Raw genomic sequence first — 19,615 nt, 5'->3', positions numbered from 1 at the left:
CGGTAATGCAATGTAATTTTCCCTCTTTGTCATCTTGAAGGAAATGGTAACAATATCCCAAATGAAACATGAGGCTAAACATAATTTAAAATGAAGGGTATTTACAATATGATTTCATTAATTGACTGAATGTATAAACTGTGGGTTAATTGTGAACTCATATAGTCGCCAAAAATCAGGAAAATGTCTTGTTTGATAAGAAATATTGGCACATTTAGTATTTCCAGAGGTCGCTGAACCTAAATTAAACTATTTGATTTATGTGCTGTGTGAGCTTTGTTTTTCAAATTAAATATATCATCATTCATCTTTAAAAACACTATTTAATCAGAAAAGAAAAACACTTAATAGTTTACTGCTTACTGAATCCAGGTCAGATATCTAAAACAATTGCGTGAAGATTTAAATGAACAAAAAAAGGCAGCTTTCCCATATGCCCGATAAGTTAAAACATAATAAAAAAGCTCTTTCAAAGGCAGTGTTTTGTTGTTTGCTTGCCTCCAGTCATTGTAACAGTGATTACTCCTATTTTTCTCTCTCTTTCTTGTTCTGTCTAATTTTTGTCTTGTAAGACGCATACTTAAGTAAGTTGAATGCACAGTGTTTTTTGGAGTGGCGCCAAAACAATATGCTTTTACCACAGGAAGCAGGGCTCTTCTCTGAATCCTGATTTTTAAAAAAGCCTCTCCTTTCAAGCACCTCCTCCACCCACCACTGGAGGGCGGTTGGGGGGTTTGGGGGTGGGGGGCAGGGGGCGGGGGCTGCTGTTGTGAACGCTGGTGCAGTTCAGCTTAGCATGAAACAAGGGGTGTGAAAACACTTCAGAAGAACAAGGGAACAGATATGTCAGGTAGATTCAGCCCTGTCTCCTCCAGAGCATCTCAGCTGCCCCTGCTGGATTGCAGCTTCATGAGAAATGTTTCACTGGGGGAGGAGGAGGAGGAGGAGGAGGAGGAGGAGGAGGAAACCTCTTCACCACTGTTTGCACAGTTCTCCCTGCATCACAGCCATCAGGGACCCTTGATCTGAGGTGCACTGTTACTCACTAGGGCACTCATAGCTGCGCTGTCTACTCAACATGTTAGTCTGTGTCAGTCACATGTCAAGTAAGAGTTAAGTAATTAAGTGAGAACAGTATTGCATTAAATATGCTGGTTTGTATTAATTCTGTCATGTATGTGTCTCACACTGGGGTCTCCAAATTATCAACATTAAGCTATATATTTTTTAAAGTCTTTAAACACTTTTTTTTTTTTTTTTTTTTTAGAAAACAACTCATGTAGTTTTATATTTTATTAATAGCAACATCAGAGTACTAAATGTACACAGGAGGAATCTGATGAGAATCGCATTTACAGTGCTTGCAAATACAGAGCTTAGAAGTACAAGAGTAACCAAATCAATATCACCTGGAAATTTAAACATATTACCAATACTTACAAAAAGAATAGAGAACCGTGATCCATAAGACAGAAAAGAAAAGTATACAACAATTGACACAGGAACTGCATCTGGTTATAATATATTTTTGTATGTCCATGTGTGTGTGTGCATATGTGTGTGTATGTGTACTCTATTCATAGATCTTATATAAAAGTAACAGAGGTACTCTTTGATATATTAAACACAAATATAAAAAGATAAAGTTTTCACTACGTACAAAGTTTTCATTTGAATGGCACGGCAAAATCTGAATCAGATTTTGTAGAGCAGAATGGAGCGGTATGCGGCTTATATTATAAGTTTGTTCAGTAGAGTGGCATCAACTTAATGTTGCCCATCAATCAAATGTAAAACATCAAAAAGAATGGTGCTATCTCAAACACATTAAGCTTTGTAAGTAATTTTGTATAATGGAAAATTATTAAAGCATTCAGATCGGTGATAGTCGCAATGTTCTGGCTTTGTATCTCCTGACAGGAGGGTCAATGCTGCACTTTATGTTTAAGTGACAGCTTTAATGGATTACATCATATTCATCATAACTACATTTTCTCAAAGGTTCACCTAACCCCCCCCTCCCCCCAATACATATGAGATATTACATATCTGTATTACAGTTCTGTATTAAGGTCTTTGAGCCTGAAATGTCTTTGTTTTGTTTGTAATGGGAATGGATTGAATGGAGAACTTGCAGACAAGTTATTTTAAAACAAAAACAAAGGGAAAAAACCTACATTTATAAAGTGCAATTTGTTTCCATTACAGGTTTGACAGAAAATTTATGATTCAATAATGTTGACATGGAAATTGGATATTTCCAAGACAATATTAAGAAAGGTATACAGACCATACTGATACACAAAGTCCATTTTTCACATTACATGACTTGTGTATTTCTGTATTTCTGTATTCCCTGCCTGCCATTTCCTCTAAGTACAGACATTTATTGAGATTGCTCTGTTCCGATGTATGGTAAATCACCTCATAAAGCTCTATGATTTACTCTGAGTTTAGCGAGAATAAAACCATGCACTAGAACTTAAAAGAATAGCTGCTTTAGTCCACACCTCAAAAAGCATGTACTGTATGATCTTCCACAGTGATTGATATGAAATTTTAGGAGTTTGCTGTCACTTTACTTTACTGAAGGATAACCTCTGGTCACACATTTGTAAATGGCTGTCATTTCTGCTTGTGCTACGGCAAATGTTTTATTTGATTATCAATTTATTTTGTCCTCGGTGAATGTAATCACGGACAATAAATGCATTGCGTTCAGGAAAATGTCTTTCTAACTAAAGTACAGCATTAAAACAACAATGAAAAAAGAAATCATATGCACTGTAAATTGTCTTTACATTTTTTGATAAATATGAAATGGGAAAGCGTTACTACGTTGTACAACTGTATGAATGTAAAATATGAGTAATGTTTGTTGTGAAGCTGATGTAATAGTTTTTATTCTATATCAGAACCTGACCTTTCATTCTTCAGGGGGTCAAACATACAGGAGACGAGATATAATGCATCCAGACGTTTACCTGTATGCATGAGCAGCATAAGAAGCCTTCTTCCACCACTTATTAGTCGTATTACTATTAATCTACAGGCAATTTATGTGACCATTAAGAGAAATACAGTATGCAGGGCACAACCCTAAGGACCATGACATAAATTATATCAGGTATCTATCCATACTACAGTTTTCAGCTTAGGTGTATGCCTTTCTCTCGACAGGCCAATGGCATCTAAAAAATACACTCTAAAAAAGACTCTGAGGGAGCAGTGGACGTAGGGGACGGCCTCCAAACCCATTTCTGTTTGAACAACAGCTACACCCACAGCAGCTAACTACTGATATTTGAACGTACACACCACACCTCACTGTTTTTTTAACCTCGTCTTGCGTTACTTTCCTACATTTTAAGACTGCGTGTAGTATTGAAACAAATTCTAATGGAAGAAAACAAATGGCAGATACGAACAGGGAATTATTTCTTCAAAAAGAGCCAGGCAAAAAAAAAAAAAAAAACATTTGGGAAAAAGGGTGTTCTGAAACCAAATAAAATAAAATAATTTCCCTTATTTTGGGTTGTGAAAGGAAGTGGAGTGAATGAGGGTGCAGAGAAATGAAGTGCATCATGGGATATTGTGTCCTTTCCATGTCCAGAAGGTTACAGGTCACACCATCAATAGACGCTAAGCCTTTTCTAAATGTTTTGTGAAAGAGTTCTTATTGAAACGCCAGACCATCAGTTTAGGCCAACACCATCCACATTACATCATCCGTAAAAAAGGTCTGGACTCCTGCAGAGACCATCACACTGGCCCTTGCTGTGTAATCTCTGTGTAATCTCTATTCTATTAATAGATATTACATAGAGATCTACTAACTTCTATTAATGTGCAGTCCAAACTTGTATCCTTTGAGATAATGAAGACACATGGAACAAGAACAGTATTAAAACCAATAATAAGAAACCCAAATCATTTACATATCGGTTTCCTGGAAGTCTAGGACCGAAGGTATATCTGTTGGATCTGATAGTTGATTTAAAACATTTGTTCAGCAGCAAGCGTGCCATTTTACAATCAATTGAGAATATTATTTTCTTGTTTGTCATTTAAAAAAAAAGAAGAAAAAAAAAAGAATTTGCAATATCATTCATTTTTATCGCAATATATAATGTAACACAAAAACTTGAGCATGGGTTGATATAATATATCCATATTTCCAAAGCAAAAACTGAGGTATAGTGTAGGAGAAGCATGTAAACAGTTCTGTACTAAACAGGTGTGCTTCAGTGCACTTCTATGATAAATTATTCAGAAAATGGTTTAGACCTGAATGTTCGGCAACAGAATGCTTTACATGAGGCAAAGATAGATGTTGGACCACAATTAATGACCCTAGATAAATGAGTTACTTGCAAGGACATCCGTTAAAACATTAATTTTGTTACAGAACCAGTTTTGACACTGGCATCGCAATGGGAGAGAGAAGCTTCATGAAATCCAACCCATCTGTCCATCCCTAATCTGTATTGACCAATCAGTCTTTTTCACCACAAAAGACTACCATTCATTCAGACCACATGACGGTCCAACTAAGTTTGGGGTTTACAAAGCTTGGCTCTTCCACCACTGTAGTGGTGAGTCTTAACCGATCAATAAATGCCCAATTTAGAGATCATTGTCATTCTGTGCCAGTTCATGACAACGTCTGAAATCCTGTCCTGCCCCTGTTTTCTTCTCTTTCTCAGTAAAGAGACATAACATAAAAATGGTCCCTTCAAAATCTTGATCACGTGATCACACAGTAGCCTCAATGTAAGCATTATGTAGCCTATTGTGTTGGCTGAAGATATCATACACACTGCTTGAATGGCAGACCGGACGTTTGGCACAAGGTTAGTCTTAAGAGTTATGAAAGAAATATCATCATAGTACCCATTGTAGTTACAGATGTAAACAGACACACAATTCCCTTATCCAGCCCCATAACACTCCCAAAAAAGGACAGGTAATTTTTTTTGTTTGTTTAAAAAATAGAACACCTGTACAGAAATGGAAGGATTAAAATAAAAAATAAAACATTTACACATGTATATTACAGCAATCTGTCAGCCTTCAGGCTCGTTCGGTAAAAATGCAGTCAGGCAGCAGCACAGCTATCTCAGCTTACTCTCCGGTGGAGAAGGCACGGTCTCTTACAGGAACTCTGAGGGGTGGGACACTTCATGGTGTGAGCTGACCCCACCAACAGGTGCATGCCCAGAGCCGCCCACGTTAACTCTGTGTGCTGCCAGATGGCAAACAGACAGGTGCGTATTGTCTCCAGGACACCCCGACCGTAACATTATGGTGTCAGGGTGCTGTTGCCCACAGGGTCGCTGACTCACAAAACATAACAAACCTTTCTGTTCATTTCCTGTGGTTCAAATTTAATCTAGCCAAACAGTGCAATTAACTATTTTTGATGCATTTTTTTTTTTATTTCTAATATTTTTCATAGTATTCTTCTAATATTTTTCATTTTCAGATTATCTTATGTAATGACAATTGCATTTCATATCTTATACTATAAATTATGAATTTATTTATGTTTACTTTTATTTATCCATTAATTTGTATGTCCAATATGCTTTGGCATTGCAGATGTCACAGTTGCTATGTCAACAAAGCTGCTTCGATTTAATACAACATCCAAGTCTTCTGTGGTTCTCACTGGCACTCCATTCATCGTACAGTGTACTCATTTTTCATAACAAGGACATCTTTAGGGATTTGACCAGAAGGAATGTGGATACCCAGCGTAGGATGTAGCCATAATTATTTAAATGAAATGGTAATGCTATTTATCAATAAAGTATGCACCAAAATTTCCCAGCAATGGCTGAACAGTCAAGCAGCACCGCATTGCTACGTTTAAAGCACACGCATGAGTGTTGTCAATGGGTGGTTCCATTGCAGTTCATGTTGCTGAATTCTGGTGAGGGATGCTTTGTATTTTTGCTCCCTTGTCTATGTAATAATAATTAATAATAATAATAATAATAATAATAATAATAATAATAATAATAATTTGTTACAAAATGGCACCTCTGTCATTCCCGTGACACAGCAGAACATGTGACCATCACCAGCGAATGAACCACGCCCTTGCTCTGGCCCTAAACGGTGACATCACACCCCACATAGTAATCACTGACATGCTCACTCGCGCAGTATGCTACACTGACACTGCATTCACGTGGATTCATTATTACATTTAAAGATGAGCGTTTGGACTCCAGCAGAGTTGAGGGAGTCGTCTGATGATCCTGAAGAACTGGCTGAGGTGCTCCGTTTAGCTTCAGCCTTCACCTCAGCTCTACGTTGACTCAGCGAAGACATAAAACTGTCTTTAATCATTTAATCAACTGGGATGTGTCAGTTTTAACCAAGAAGTAACCAATAGACCTCCTGTAAGAGATAGTGCCATTCTCCTTGTGTTAAAAAATGGTAATCATGGCTTGAATAAATAAATAAAAAATCCCCCCCCAAAATTACATTTTAATGGCCAAGTATTAAAAGTGTATTCCTACGCTGAAATTATCAAAAGTGAAACTTCACTTGGGAATAACCCTTTGACAGCAACATTTATTCTACGAGTCTAGTCCGTATCTGTATCTTGACAGCTATCTGAAATTGGGCACCAGAACATGATTAACAGTCCAAAGGTCCAGTTACAGTGGACCTGCATGTCGCGTTGTGATTCGATGATTTGTTGCTGTATAAAAATACGGTCGGGATAGGTTGGAGTTTTGTTTTTTGATTTTTCTTTTTCTTAAAAGGGGATCTGGTAACAATGCCTGGAAGAAAAGTCTTGAACATTGCGTGTAGTGTAGAAAGCAATTACAATTTCTTCTTCTGTTATCGCTGTATAGTGCTTTATACATTTTCTCTTTTGGAATTTTTACGACAACACTTTATAACTATGTTAAAACATATTCATAAAAATATTTTTTTTTCATGTTTTTTTATTTTATTTCTTTTGTTTAAAAAGGGTACTGGATTGATGTACGGGTATGACTTGGGAAATGACTTGCCCATAATGTCTTTATTAATCCATGGTATCCTGGATGGGGCCCTTCTGCACAGAACGTGGCACAAGTGGTTTTATTGGCACATTGTTCAGTAACACAGTTCAGCTTTCACTGGCAGCAGCCATTAGCTAGTACACTCTGTTGTCTTCAACGTGTGCAATTCAATTTACTCTTCAGCGCGCACACACGTGATATATATTTGCTCTAAATATATATTTAAATCACCATCGGTCTCTGGAAAATAATCTGGAGAGGCATCTGCTCCACTGTCTCGGCTGAATTCATTTTAGAAAAATAAACTTCTGCACTCATGTTCGGAGAGGTGCCGTTATTTTACAAAATTGGCTGTTGGTTCTGTTGTGTAATTGCTTGTTTCGCTTGGTTTACAGGTTTACCAATGGAATCCTGTGAAGAGAAATAAACAGTGCATTAATATTTTAAAAAACATTCAATTTACATTTCATTAGTTAGAACGTAGAAAAAAGGCAAATGTGTTAATCAGAAGGAAGTACAAAGATTAAACTAAGTGCTTACGTTGTTCATGAAACTTATACTTTTGTGTTGCATCATTTGTTGGGAATTAGTCAGTCACATTTATTTTGGTAACTTCATAACCAAGGGAGAATTAAACAGGGCTGAATGACAAAACAACTCAAATATGGTGCATAAACAACAGGTACAGTTTGTTCAAGCTAAGGACTGTCAGGAGTGCCATTTCCTATGATGACATCAGCTAAAATAACATTTTTAAAATAGCTCGCAACCTCCATGTGCACACTTGATGAGATACAGTAGTGGCCCAAATTTGTGATTTTTATTTTTATTTTCATAGTAATGCCTAAAAACAGAAACATTGGTCTTATCTCACAGGTGTTTGCTTGTTTAATGCATTTTTTGTGACAAAACCCTGAAACCCCCTCAACTTTTTACACGAATCCTGGTAGAGCAAATTCACGCCTCATGAAACCATAGGTCTTGGTCTCTTGGGCATATGGCTGCATCTATTCTTTTCTCAATATTACAGACATTACAAACATTATACTTCATTCACAAAATACACCGTCTTTAATCAGAAACAGATTTAGAAAATGTTCATATTTTATTTATGGGTTTCAACGTGCTGTATCTAGATTACAAACTCCTTTTCATTCATGGACCTAATTTATTAATTGTCTTTGGATCAGCGTGTAGCCTGCACAGATAAGTTCCCATCACCCACACAAATACTTACCTTCAGGCGCTCTATTCCCTTTCAAAACTGGGTCAATAACAAAGACTTGTGTTCTGGCCCCAAAGGGTTTAGACCATCTCTGCATGTAGTTTTTTTTATCTTTCATATTTAGAATTTTAAATTAATGTGGTTTACAGTGCTGGTGATGAAAAAGCAAGCTCGTTGGTATTCTGTGAAATGTTTCATCTGTGCTGTTTATTTCAGTTTGTACATTGGAAACAGTTCTGAGGTGAGTTGTAGCGGTAAGAATGTATTTTGTTTCCCAAAGCATGTCGGAAGCATGTCGTTAGTATGTGAAATTTGTATTATTTCCACGAACATCTAAACATACTGTAGGCTACTTAAAACTATGTGCTCTACCCTACCACAAATGTGCATTTTTTAGCAGCTCTGTGAAAGTGATCTGATGTTCTACTGGTTCTGAAAGTTTCATTTTTGTTCATTGAAAAGGCTATTGAATAGGCTGCCTCAGTAAATAGCAGCCTGTATAATTTCAATTATGCTGAAGAAAGTGCCATTTGTTAGCACAAATGTTTTGATGTCATTTTGATTCCGTATTGTAAACACACCTCTTGAGTTAACTGAGGGGGAAACTGAAGGCCGTCTTCAAACAACTCTCCTCACGACATGTTTTGGAAACGCAAATGAAATTTTCAAGAGATGTCTTGAAATTGTGCGTGAAGTATGTCATGCATTTTCAAGACACGTCGCTAATGGGAACCTCACCCCTGCTCAACAAGAAAGTAGGAATATTCAAAAAGAGGAAAGATGCCATTTTATGGAACAAGAATGACAGATAAATACAGACAGCAAATCACAGATATAGTACTTCTATGCACCAGTTTTTAACAGCAGGAAAACACCAATAGATATAATCCCTGTTAAAGTGCAATTTCTAGATTAAATATCTAACAGGCAAATGAGTAGCCATATCATGGCACTCCAATGACCAGACCACAGATATCTTTAAATGTGGCATGCATCCATCCATCCATCCATTATTTTAACCCGCTTATCCTGAACAGGGTCGCAGGGGGGCTGGAGCCTATCCCAGCATACATTGGGCGAAAGGCAAGAATACACCCTGGACAGGTCGCCAGTCCATCGCAGGGCACACACACCATTCACTCACACACTCATACCTATGGGCAATTTAGACTCTCCAATCAGCCTAACCTGCATGTCTTTGGACTGTGGGAGGAAACTGGAGTACCCGGAGGAAACCCACACAAACACGGGGAGAACATGCAAACTCCACACAGAGGCCCCGGCCGACGGGGATTCGAACCCAGGACCCCCCCCAAAATTGCTTCCACATTTTGTAGGTATGAGCAACAATAAAAAGGCTTTACAAAGCAATTAAACAATACAATTATTTAATTTGTAAGAGAATTCTGATAAATATTTTTTTTGAACTAACACTTGACTGTAGTAAAGACTTTCTAACAAAGAAACTGAAAAAAAATGTACATAATGTACACTATAAGGTTCTTTTGTCTGTAGGTTTCAACTACTATTCAAAGTTTGAGTAGTTCCAGTCATGCTCTTGCACATGTGTATTACGTCTTTTCACTCATGAAGTGGGGTGCATACGCACATTATCACAGTTAATTTTGTCCAAAAGCAGTCAGAACAAATCTTTTCTGACTATGTCCCTGCTCATGGAGGAATCACTAGACACATTTATGACCGGGCTTTTAAAGGTTTTGCATCACAATCACTGCATGTTATTCTTGTTTTAGTGCATTGTATGAAGCCTGGAAACAATCAAGTTGCATTACAAAGTCTTACACTAGGAAGGCTAGTGAGTGACCTGAACAGTTTTTTAACAGTAACAGACGCAGGACTGTATACTGTAACATTAGTTATAAGTTACTTACTGTACATGTTACATATGTACATACTGCACCTATGCAAAGCATATGCTGTCTATATACATCTGCAAATTTCTCTAACAATTATTGATATAAAAATTAAGTCAGGAAAAAAACTTTCAAAGCCAAATTGACTCAACACGTTGTGCAGGAATATGGAGATGTAGTGACCACACATACAAAGATAAACACAGGGCCAGCATTAAAATTTTTGTGAACATTTGGTCGAACGCCTAAAATGAAAACTTCACAGCCAATAATTTGGAAGTACGGAAGGATTTCTTTTTCCATCTATTTTTCAAGGCCATGGAATACATGCCAGGAATGAACAGGAATAGCATATTTAACAACACGTAGAAAAAAACATTACATCACAAACAGTGGCGGGGTCATGAAGACTGCTGTGTACTTGGACAAGCTACATGTAATACAGAGAAAGAAGGACTGTCTGATTGATACTAATACACTTCATCTGACGTAAAACACATGGAAAGAGCACGTAACAGGATGAGGATATCTATTGAATAATCGGTAGAGCAATACGTACCAGAAACAAAAAAATCAGGAAGTCTGTCCCACCGACAGGAAGTAAAGGGACTTTGGCCGGTCAGCAGGAGATTTCAAACCATTTCTCCGACACAAAGGCCACAGGAATTAGCTGCCGTTCGGTGGGTGAAGGTCTGTAGCGGGCGGAAATATTTGTTTGTGAATGTCTGTGCCAGATAGGACCCAAGGGTCCAATTAATCAGACCAACCAGCACACAAATCCACCATCTTCCCATCCCTTCAATTTTAACACCTCCACCAGTTGAATGGTTCCTGCTAAAACCAGAATTAAATCATTGAAAACATTATTGAGCCCAGTCTTGAGCCTATTAACACTAAGCTTTAAGTTTTGTGCTACCTGTTTTGGCCATGTGAATGCCTGAAGCTTTTCCATGTTAATTGCTGTGTGCTCTGTCTGTTTCAGCATGTTGCTGTATAGGACACAAAATCATGTTTTTAATGAAAGCCCAGTATGTTACTGTACACATTCAACTGAAAATGAATAATAGAAAAAACATGTGCTGAAACCAGCAAAATAAATGCACTATGCACGAGAACAATGGCATTTTATAGAAAAACTAACATGAGATTCATGACTCCATTTCACCGAATGTTGTATCAACACAAATGCTTCTGGCACATGCGTCTGCTTTTGTGCCAAGCAAATTGGCAAATGCGCAGTCTCTCGCATACAGTGAACAGAGCACAGTACAATTTACTCTGCTTTATCAAGTTCATCCGAAGAATAGCAGAACTTGGCGAAATTAATGCTATACATGTAGCAGCTGTAGCTTGGCTAATTCACTACTGAAGCCCAGTGAGAGTGTCATCAAGCGAAGGCCTCATAGCAGGTTGCCATGACAACACTCTCTGGCTATACAATCCTGAAATTCAAGCTTCCGTCATTGCCCTTGGCTATGGGTGATTTTTCCTTAAGCTGACTGGTAACACATTTGTCTACGGGGTCTTTGGGTGAACGAGAGTCAGGGGTTCAATTTCCACCTCAGACTCAGGGAAAAATCTCTAAGTCATTATATATATATATATATATATATATATAGTTGACTCCACCTGAAATGGAATTACATTCATCATGAATGAGTGTGAATGATCGCATTGTATGTTGTAATTATTATTTAATGATCAGGTGAGTGATTATAGCTTTGCTCACACATTGTAAATCAAAAGGACCTTTTCAATGGACAGTCACACAAAAGCCTTTTTCTAATAGTTTTGATGGACTTTGCTCCCCCAGTGATGATCCAGCACCAACAGGTGCTGGTAAAAGGTTACGTGAGATTAGTTAAATTTGGAAACAGACCTGTGTCCCTGCGTGGTAGCAGTATACATGGTAGCATGGCAAATGGCAAATGGTCTGCATTTGTATAGCGCCTTTATCCAAAGCACTGTACAACTGATGCTTCTCATTCACTCATTCACACACACACACCAACAGTGATTGGTTGCCATGCAAGGCACCAACCAGCTTGTCAGGAGCATTTGGGGGTCAGGTGTCTCTATATATATATTTTCCAAATATTCTATATATATATATATATATATATATATATATATATATATATACAGTACTGTGCAAAAGTCTTAGGCACCTGTATAACATTCTGTACAGATAAGATTATTCCATAAATAATTTAATGAAAGGTCCTAAATAAATGTACTATACATTTTAGTAATTTGGCAGAAGTTAAAAACTGAATCAAATCAATATTTTTTTGTGATCACCCTTCGGCATTAAAACTGCATCACTTCTCTGAGATAGCCAACGCTGTCCTGCAATTCTATAAGACAATCAGTAGGGACGTTGTTCTAAATATGTTGGAGTTCTTCTGCAGACTTTGGTTGGCTCCTTGCTTCTGATCTCAGACAGCCTTGATCAAGTTTTTATGTAAAAAGTAGTCAATTGCTTACAGTAATATGTTACTTTTCTTATTTAAACACAAAAATGTCTCTGTAAAATTAAATCTTTTGGAAAATGAATATTTGGAAATCTCAAATGTGTTCTTTCATACTAACACACACACAAATGAACATATAAAAACAAAAAAATAAACAATATATAATAAAGTCTAGGGTGCCTAAGACTTCTGCACAGTACTGTATACATATATACATATATATACACACACACATATATACGTATATATATACATATATATGTATATATGTGTTTTACATATATACATATACATATACATATACATATACATATGTTCGCATTGGTCTGCTCTCCCATGGGGGTCTACCATAATGGCTAATAATCATCAGAAATAATCATCCTTGAACAGCATCCCACAAATAAAGAAAAAACAAGGAGTTTGTCGATGCATTGCAGTTTGTGCATACAGCCTGGAGTAACAAATGTAAGAATTGATTCAAGAACTAAAATGTGATGACAGCAACACTTTTGAAATATTTTGCCCTTCTCTCATTGGCAGTTCAGCAAGAGCCCAACAGCAAAGAAACACAACAACAACAAAAATCAATGCAACAATTAAAGCAGCAAGTAGTCCCGCAATGTAGACATGTCTTTAATGAGAAATGGGTTGAGAAATGTAGGTCTTTATTTTCCAAATCTGTCAGTAGTTGCTTTCAGCAGCCAAGCAATTTCAGTAAAAAAAAAAAATAAAAAAAAAAAAAAGTTGTGCACTTTAAATTTCTGACAGATTATGTTTTATAACTACAATACTGATTGAGTTGGGGCTCATACGGTCTCCTATCACATTATTAAACCCTGAACAATATCTCTTAATTCCGTTAGGACTTTGGGGGTAAAGAGGACGAGGCCCTAGGTTGACAGACAGCCCCTCTATTAAATCTGTTTGTGGATTATCCTCCAAATCTCCGCAGCAATAATACACACAAAGTGCAGGAGGCTGGCTGAGCGCCTTTCCGATATTGCCTTCGCTAAAAGACCAAATGCTGAAAATAACGCAACCAGACTTCAGCTCGCTGCTGTTCAGCCCTGCTGCAACGAGTATCACTTTCGGAAAAGTGCAGAAGTTTCCGGAAATGCGCGTACAGTAGTGGTAGAGTCTTCACAGCCCTCAATGCAGGGTTTGAGGATTCCTCTCTAAATAAATCTCCTTTCAGTATCTCTCTGGCCATTGGCCTGAAACTCAGCTGGCCATACCTTAATCCCCAATCACTTAATTTAAAATTATTTAGGGTTTAACAATAAGTGCAGACAGATATACACTCAGTGAGCACTTTATTAGGTATTCGCTTTTTCTTTTTCTTTTTTATTTTTTATTTTTCTCTTTTGCTGCTGTAGCCTATGCACTTTTGATTTGTGTTGTGTGTTCAGAGATGTTCTTCTGCATACAACTGCTGTAATGCATGGTTATTTGTGTTACTGTTATCTTCCTGTGGGCTTTGACCAGTCTGGCCCTTCTCCTCTGACCTCTCTCATTAACAGTGTGTTAAGAACTGCTCAAACCACCCTGTCCGGCACCAACAATTATTCCATGGTCGAAGTCACTTATATCACCTTTCTTCCCCATTCTGACATTTTGATCTGAGCAACAGCTCAACCTCTTGAATACATCTGCATAGTTTTATGCTTTTAGTCGCTGCCACATGATTGGCTGATTAAATATTTGCTGGTGTACATGACTACCTAATAAATTGCTTGCTCACTGAGTTACATTTTCTTTCTTTTTTTAAACACATTTAAAACATTCCCTTCAACTGCTTTCACACAGCAGCGAGTTTCCTCACTCCATAAAACATCTGTCCCTGCTTTCTCCCCGAGAAGACCACGGGAATAATCGCGTACCTATTTCCGTTGTATGTTGTCTTGTAGACGGGGGTCTGTTGGATCATCTCGTCCGTGTAGACGGGCACAGCCGTCCGGACGCACTCGTGCGAGCACTGTAAACTGTCGTTGTAGGCCGTGAAGATGTCCACGCTGCTCGGGACGCGAGCCGGCGTGAAGTCCGTCAGGTTCTGGCAGCTCTCCTCCTGCTGGTTTATCTTCCGCTGGTGGTTACTGTGGCGACCACTCCCGCTCTGCGCACAGCTACAAAAACACGTACCAAAAACAAAAAACAAAAATAAAATCGTACCCCCGTACAAACCGTGAGAACTTGGATCGCTGAGATAAAAATCACACATTTATTTTTTAATTATGGACCTGTTTCACAAACCCAGATTAAACCTAGTCCTGGACTAAATTGAGCTGTGTCTGGAATCAGTGTCTGGAGATTCAATTAATTTAATTTCGGATTAGGCTTAATCTACAGCACGGGTGGGCAATTCCAGTCCTGGAGGACCGGTGTGTATGCAGGTTTTTGTTTCCACAAATTACTCTGGCTAAATTAGCTAATTGGCCGTATACACCAACACTAGTTCACTCAGATTAGATCACAGTAAAACCATATCATACAGGGACACAAGAACAGCCTTTGACTGTCATTAATGCCTTCATCAAGAAATGTAGCTAAAATGTCAGATGACGTAAATGTTATAACCAATTAAATAATTAAAGCCAGCAGTTGGCATGAAAACCAGAAACAGATACGGCCCTCGTTGCCCACCTCTGATCTACAGTATGTCTGTGAAACTATCCCCAAATGTGTGAAACATTTATACAATGCTCCTCATGGTAAGAGGATTTTGCCTAAACATTTTCAGTTTTCAGTTTTAAACCTCTTTTGTCAAGAGTGCCATTCTACAGTAACAATGCAATACAATACCACAAATGACTGCATATTAACGCCATTAAAATTCAACATCACAATGGATGAAAGGAATCTTTCCTACCAGTTCTTAAGGACGAGTGTTGTTATCAAGGCTGCGATTACCATGATGAGAGACACAGTGATTGTAATGATCTGGTGAACAGCCAGACCTAAACAGAGAGAAAAATCAAGATATGCAAGAGTCAGGTAATGGAAAAAAAACATGTTTATGCAGAAATGCAAATAACACAACGGGTGCTGTGCCGCAAGGAGAATGTATTTCATCTGAAAAAGTAAACACATGGGCCCCAATTAGCTGTGATTTCAAAGTTAATAACATATTTCGCCAGCTACCTTTCTCCAAATGTGCCATTTAGTTCCAGATTACGGCTAATCAAGAAACCTTGCAGTACCCACACAGAATGACACATGCCCAGACAATTTTGCATTGAGGCATAATTCAGTTACGGGCCCATATTTTCTCATTTGACAGAAACAAAATGCAATCACATTCCATATACACTTAATCCACCATATCCCACAATGCTTGAAGGTCAATTGCTGCAAGTCTGAAGTAAACTGATCTAGCACTGGATCCAGACAAGGCAGTATTATTCATTCAGTTTGGACTATGGCAACCATGTGCAGATTAGACAGTGTCATATTTAGAGTGTGAGAGAAGGAAGAGAGAGAGAGGGAGAGAGAGAGAGAGAAGGGGGAGAGGGAGAGGGAGAGGGAGGGAGAGGGAGAGGGAGGGAGAGGGAGAGGGAGGGAGAGGGAGAGGGAGGGAGAGAGAGCGGGTGAGAGAGAGAGAAGGGGGAGAGTGAGAGAGAGAAGGGGGAGAGAAAAAATGGGTCAAGGTAAGAGGTGTCAGCTTTTAATGCACTCATTGAAAATGAAGGGGAGCGTACAGCAACTGCAGATGTGCTTATCCTCAATAGAGATGAGAATCACAGGGACGTGCGCAGTCGATGTGGCCAGGCAGGAGTGTTCTCCGTAAAGAGCCATTGAAGGAAGCGGGCGCACTTTTCGGATTCGCTGCACACGCGCCACACGACAGGTGTATCTTTCATCGCAATTACACTCGGTTTCTCGCTCTCCCCAAAAAAGCACTTCAACTAATTTCCAATGAAACCGATCTTCCATTTTGCTTATTAGTTGCTACGACCCATTTCTCAGACGGTATTTTTGACATCTGTTCGCTGTTCGCTGTTGCTGGAGCCCATTAACACCAGCGTATCAAGACCATTCCTTTCCCACAACTCATGAATTTTGCATAGTTCTTGTGCATAAATTCAGAGGGCATTACACCCTGCTTCCAGACATTCCCCATTAAAGCAACACAACTGCCTTTCATTGTTTTTCTGCACCTCGGCTACCCAAAAACCCCTCCCGACAAGGCACAGATCTACACAAAGACGTTTCATTCAGTCTACCCAATGATACATGTCACATGTCAAGGTCTTTCCAGTGCACTTCTTCAGCTAATCTACTCTTGAAGTGCACTTTACCATGCTATTTTTCTCACCCTTTTTCTTTTATTGTCTTAAATACTTTACTTAAAGACTTTAAGATCAAATGTTAAATCTTAAGAAGGCTGTTAAAGCCTGACCAATCAAGTTTTTCAATGGATTATCGCTACGTCTGAATGGCTTTGCTTCAGTCCTTGATGTTTGCTGAGGGTGTCAAGTTATGTAACCCATGTTTAAGGTTTAGCAGCACCACTTACTAGCCATGGTTACAAACTCAGGGTTAAAGTGTCTATAAATGTCTTTGCTTGACTGTGTGTGCAATATTTAATATGAACTTGCTGAATATAATATCCACATTTAAAGACATTAAAATGTATTAAGGTGGAAACGTGCATGCTGATATATGATGAATCCAGACAGAGGGAAATTGTGCATCTGTGTAGTGGAAGAAGAGCTGAATTGTTGCCTTTCTTTCAGACATTAACAATGCCAAAACATCTCCAGCAAAAGATACAGAAGGCAATACAGACATCACTTCAAAGGGTTGCAGCTGAATGTAGCACACATCCACTTCCAACTCTGGAACTGGCATATGTTTGCCCTCATTCCTACTAACTCCCTGCAGATACAGAAAAGGTGTGATTATGTGATATGTTGCATTCTATGTAAACCAGTTCGTATAAGCTGCCTAAAAGCACGAAAAGGTACAATAGGTCATTTCGAACTTCTAACGGTCAAGAGAGGAATTGCAGCAACAAACACCTTCAAATCACAATACTGTTTATCCCTCCCCCTCCTCTGTGAACGTTGAAACCCCCTCAGGCCATTGGCTGTGGCAATTAGAACAAATTTTCAACCAATGAGCTTGAAATATTCAACAGCTATACAATGTTTTGTGCCGGCCTGTCAACTATATATTTTGAAACCCGAATATAAACACAAGCAGAGGGAGTCAACATGCCAGTGAGCCTTTTTCAATGATAGGAAGGGATTTACAATGGTCTTGAAACAATGTTTTAACACAAAAATCATACCTATTGTACCTTTATCTTTACACCACACAACATAAAAACGTTGCACAACACTTTCTCCATTCACTTGATGTTCCCAAAATGAGCAATAACGATGACAACAATAATGACACACACCACACACGCACATACACTTCCAGCAGATAATAGACAACAGCTAGAACTGCGCTCTCCTTCCATTGATCTTTCAAAAGCATTTCATGCAGATGGCCGAAGTTAATTCTGATGCAAAATGGTTCCGAGCAGAAAAAGGGCAGCAGGCTGCCCTCATAATTATCAAAGGAATGGAACCTGGTTAATTAGTCCTGATTGCAAAAAAACAAACAAATAAATAAATAAGGGGACCAGCAGATCATATCTTTTGAAGGTAGACCTGGCTAATGCAGTTTTATTTTTCAAAGGTGCGGTCTCTGTGGGTTCACTACATCATGCTCCTCATTTGTTACTTAATTCAGTACGGCAGCATCATCTATACATGCAACTTCAAAAACTAAAACTAACCAGAATTTGTCTGTATACAAATCTTGAAAAACAATGCATAATGTCATACAATGTGTTGAAAAAATGCTAATAATGAGCAATAATTGCTGAGATAGAGGTCATAACATTCAGAATAAATATTGTATACCGTCAAAAAGCATATTTTTTGGACTGAAATATTATGACTGATGATTAAAAACCGTATTATTAGTTCATGCAGTATTTTGAAATCACACTACTACCAATCAATTTAAATTAGAGTAGCTGGCATATATTTTGTTTTGAAAGGGAATGTGTTTCAACTTTAGTGAACTGCAGATCTAAACATGCCATTTTCCCATCATGCATTATTGTGATGAATAAGAAAAGCTTACATTTCCACCCATAAGCTACCTGCAACACATGTACTTTAGCATCATGTCAGCCCATACTGTACAGAGCATTTGTGGAATTATCACACATTCATGGTCATGAAAAAGCCAAGATTTGTTGCCATCAACCACTGAAGTCAAAGCACGATACAGATCGGGCCAGACTTGGGTCAAATATGTAGTTGTTTTGGATTCTTTTATACGCTTTACTGAGCTTGTCTGGTGTATTGGACTACACCAGGCAAGATCAATCGAGCACATAAAAGTATTTGAATCCAAAACAATGACATGGTATCTGACCCAGGTCTCGATCTGCCTATGTGTGCAAAAGTCAAACAGATTCCACTCAATATTATCCGTAAAGTTCTTCACAGATGCGCATAGCTGAAAGGAGAATTGGAATTGAAATGGTTCCAGGAGTTACGAGAGTGTTATTTTCATTTATATGTACATATATATGATAGGCATGGAAGTGTGTATATTGTAGTGGGGAACACAAACACACTGCTTTGCCTCGCAGGGTAAAAGCATTCCCAGAGTCGGAACAACAAAGCACTGTACTGTATTATTTTACTGGCCGAGTGGAGCGATACATATATATGTGGCCCAATGAAGTGTGCGTCAGGGACGAGGGTTATTCAGCTGTTACACTGGCACACGTTATGTCTGAGGTGCGACATGGCTCAGGCAGTAAGAGCAGTCGTCTGGCAGTCGGAGGGTTGCCGGTTCGATCCCACGCCCGGGCTGTGTCGAAGTGTCCCTGAGCAAAGACACCTAACCCCTAAATGCTCCTGACGAGCTGGTCGGCGCCTTGCATGGCAGCCAATCGCCGTTGGTGTGTGAGTGTGTGCATGAATGGGTAAATGGAGAAGCATCAAT

The 19,615-nt window shown here is 38.6% G+C and overlaps 1 protein-coding gene across 1 annotated transcript in view; it reads right to left on the bottom strand.

The window, feature by feature from the left end:
* Window positions 1–7,040: 7,040 nt before the first annotated feature.
* ajap1 (adherens junctions associated protein 1) overlaps window positions 7,041–19,615 on the bottom strand; it is a 53,184-nt gene continuing 40,609 nt past the window's right edge. Inside the window, exons 3-6 of the mRNA XM_061259242.1 lie at window positions 15,465–15,552; window positions 14,479–14,721; window positions 10,684–10,816; window positions 7,041–7,436 (exon numbers count right to left, since the gene is read on the bottom strand). Coding sequence (XP_061115226.1) covers window positions 10,744–10,816; window positions 14,479–14,721; window positions 15,465–15,552 — 404 coding nt within the window. The 3' untranslated portion in view covers window positions 7,041–7,436; window positions 10,684–10,743. The remainder of the gene's footprint in view (window positions 7,437–10,683; window positions 10,817–14,478; window positions 14,722–15,464; window positions 15,553–19,615) is intronic.

Source organism: Conger conger, chromosome 10, assembly GCF_963514075.1.
Source record: "Conger conger chromosome 10, fConCon1.1, whole genome shotgun sequence".
Taxonomy (NCBI): Eukaryota; Metazoa; Chordata; class Actinopteri; order Anguilliformes; family Congridae; genus Conger; species Conger conger.
Note: the sequence above shows the minus strand (reverse complement) of the source record. Positions and strands in the feature narration are given on the sequence as shown.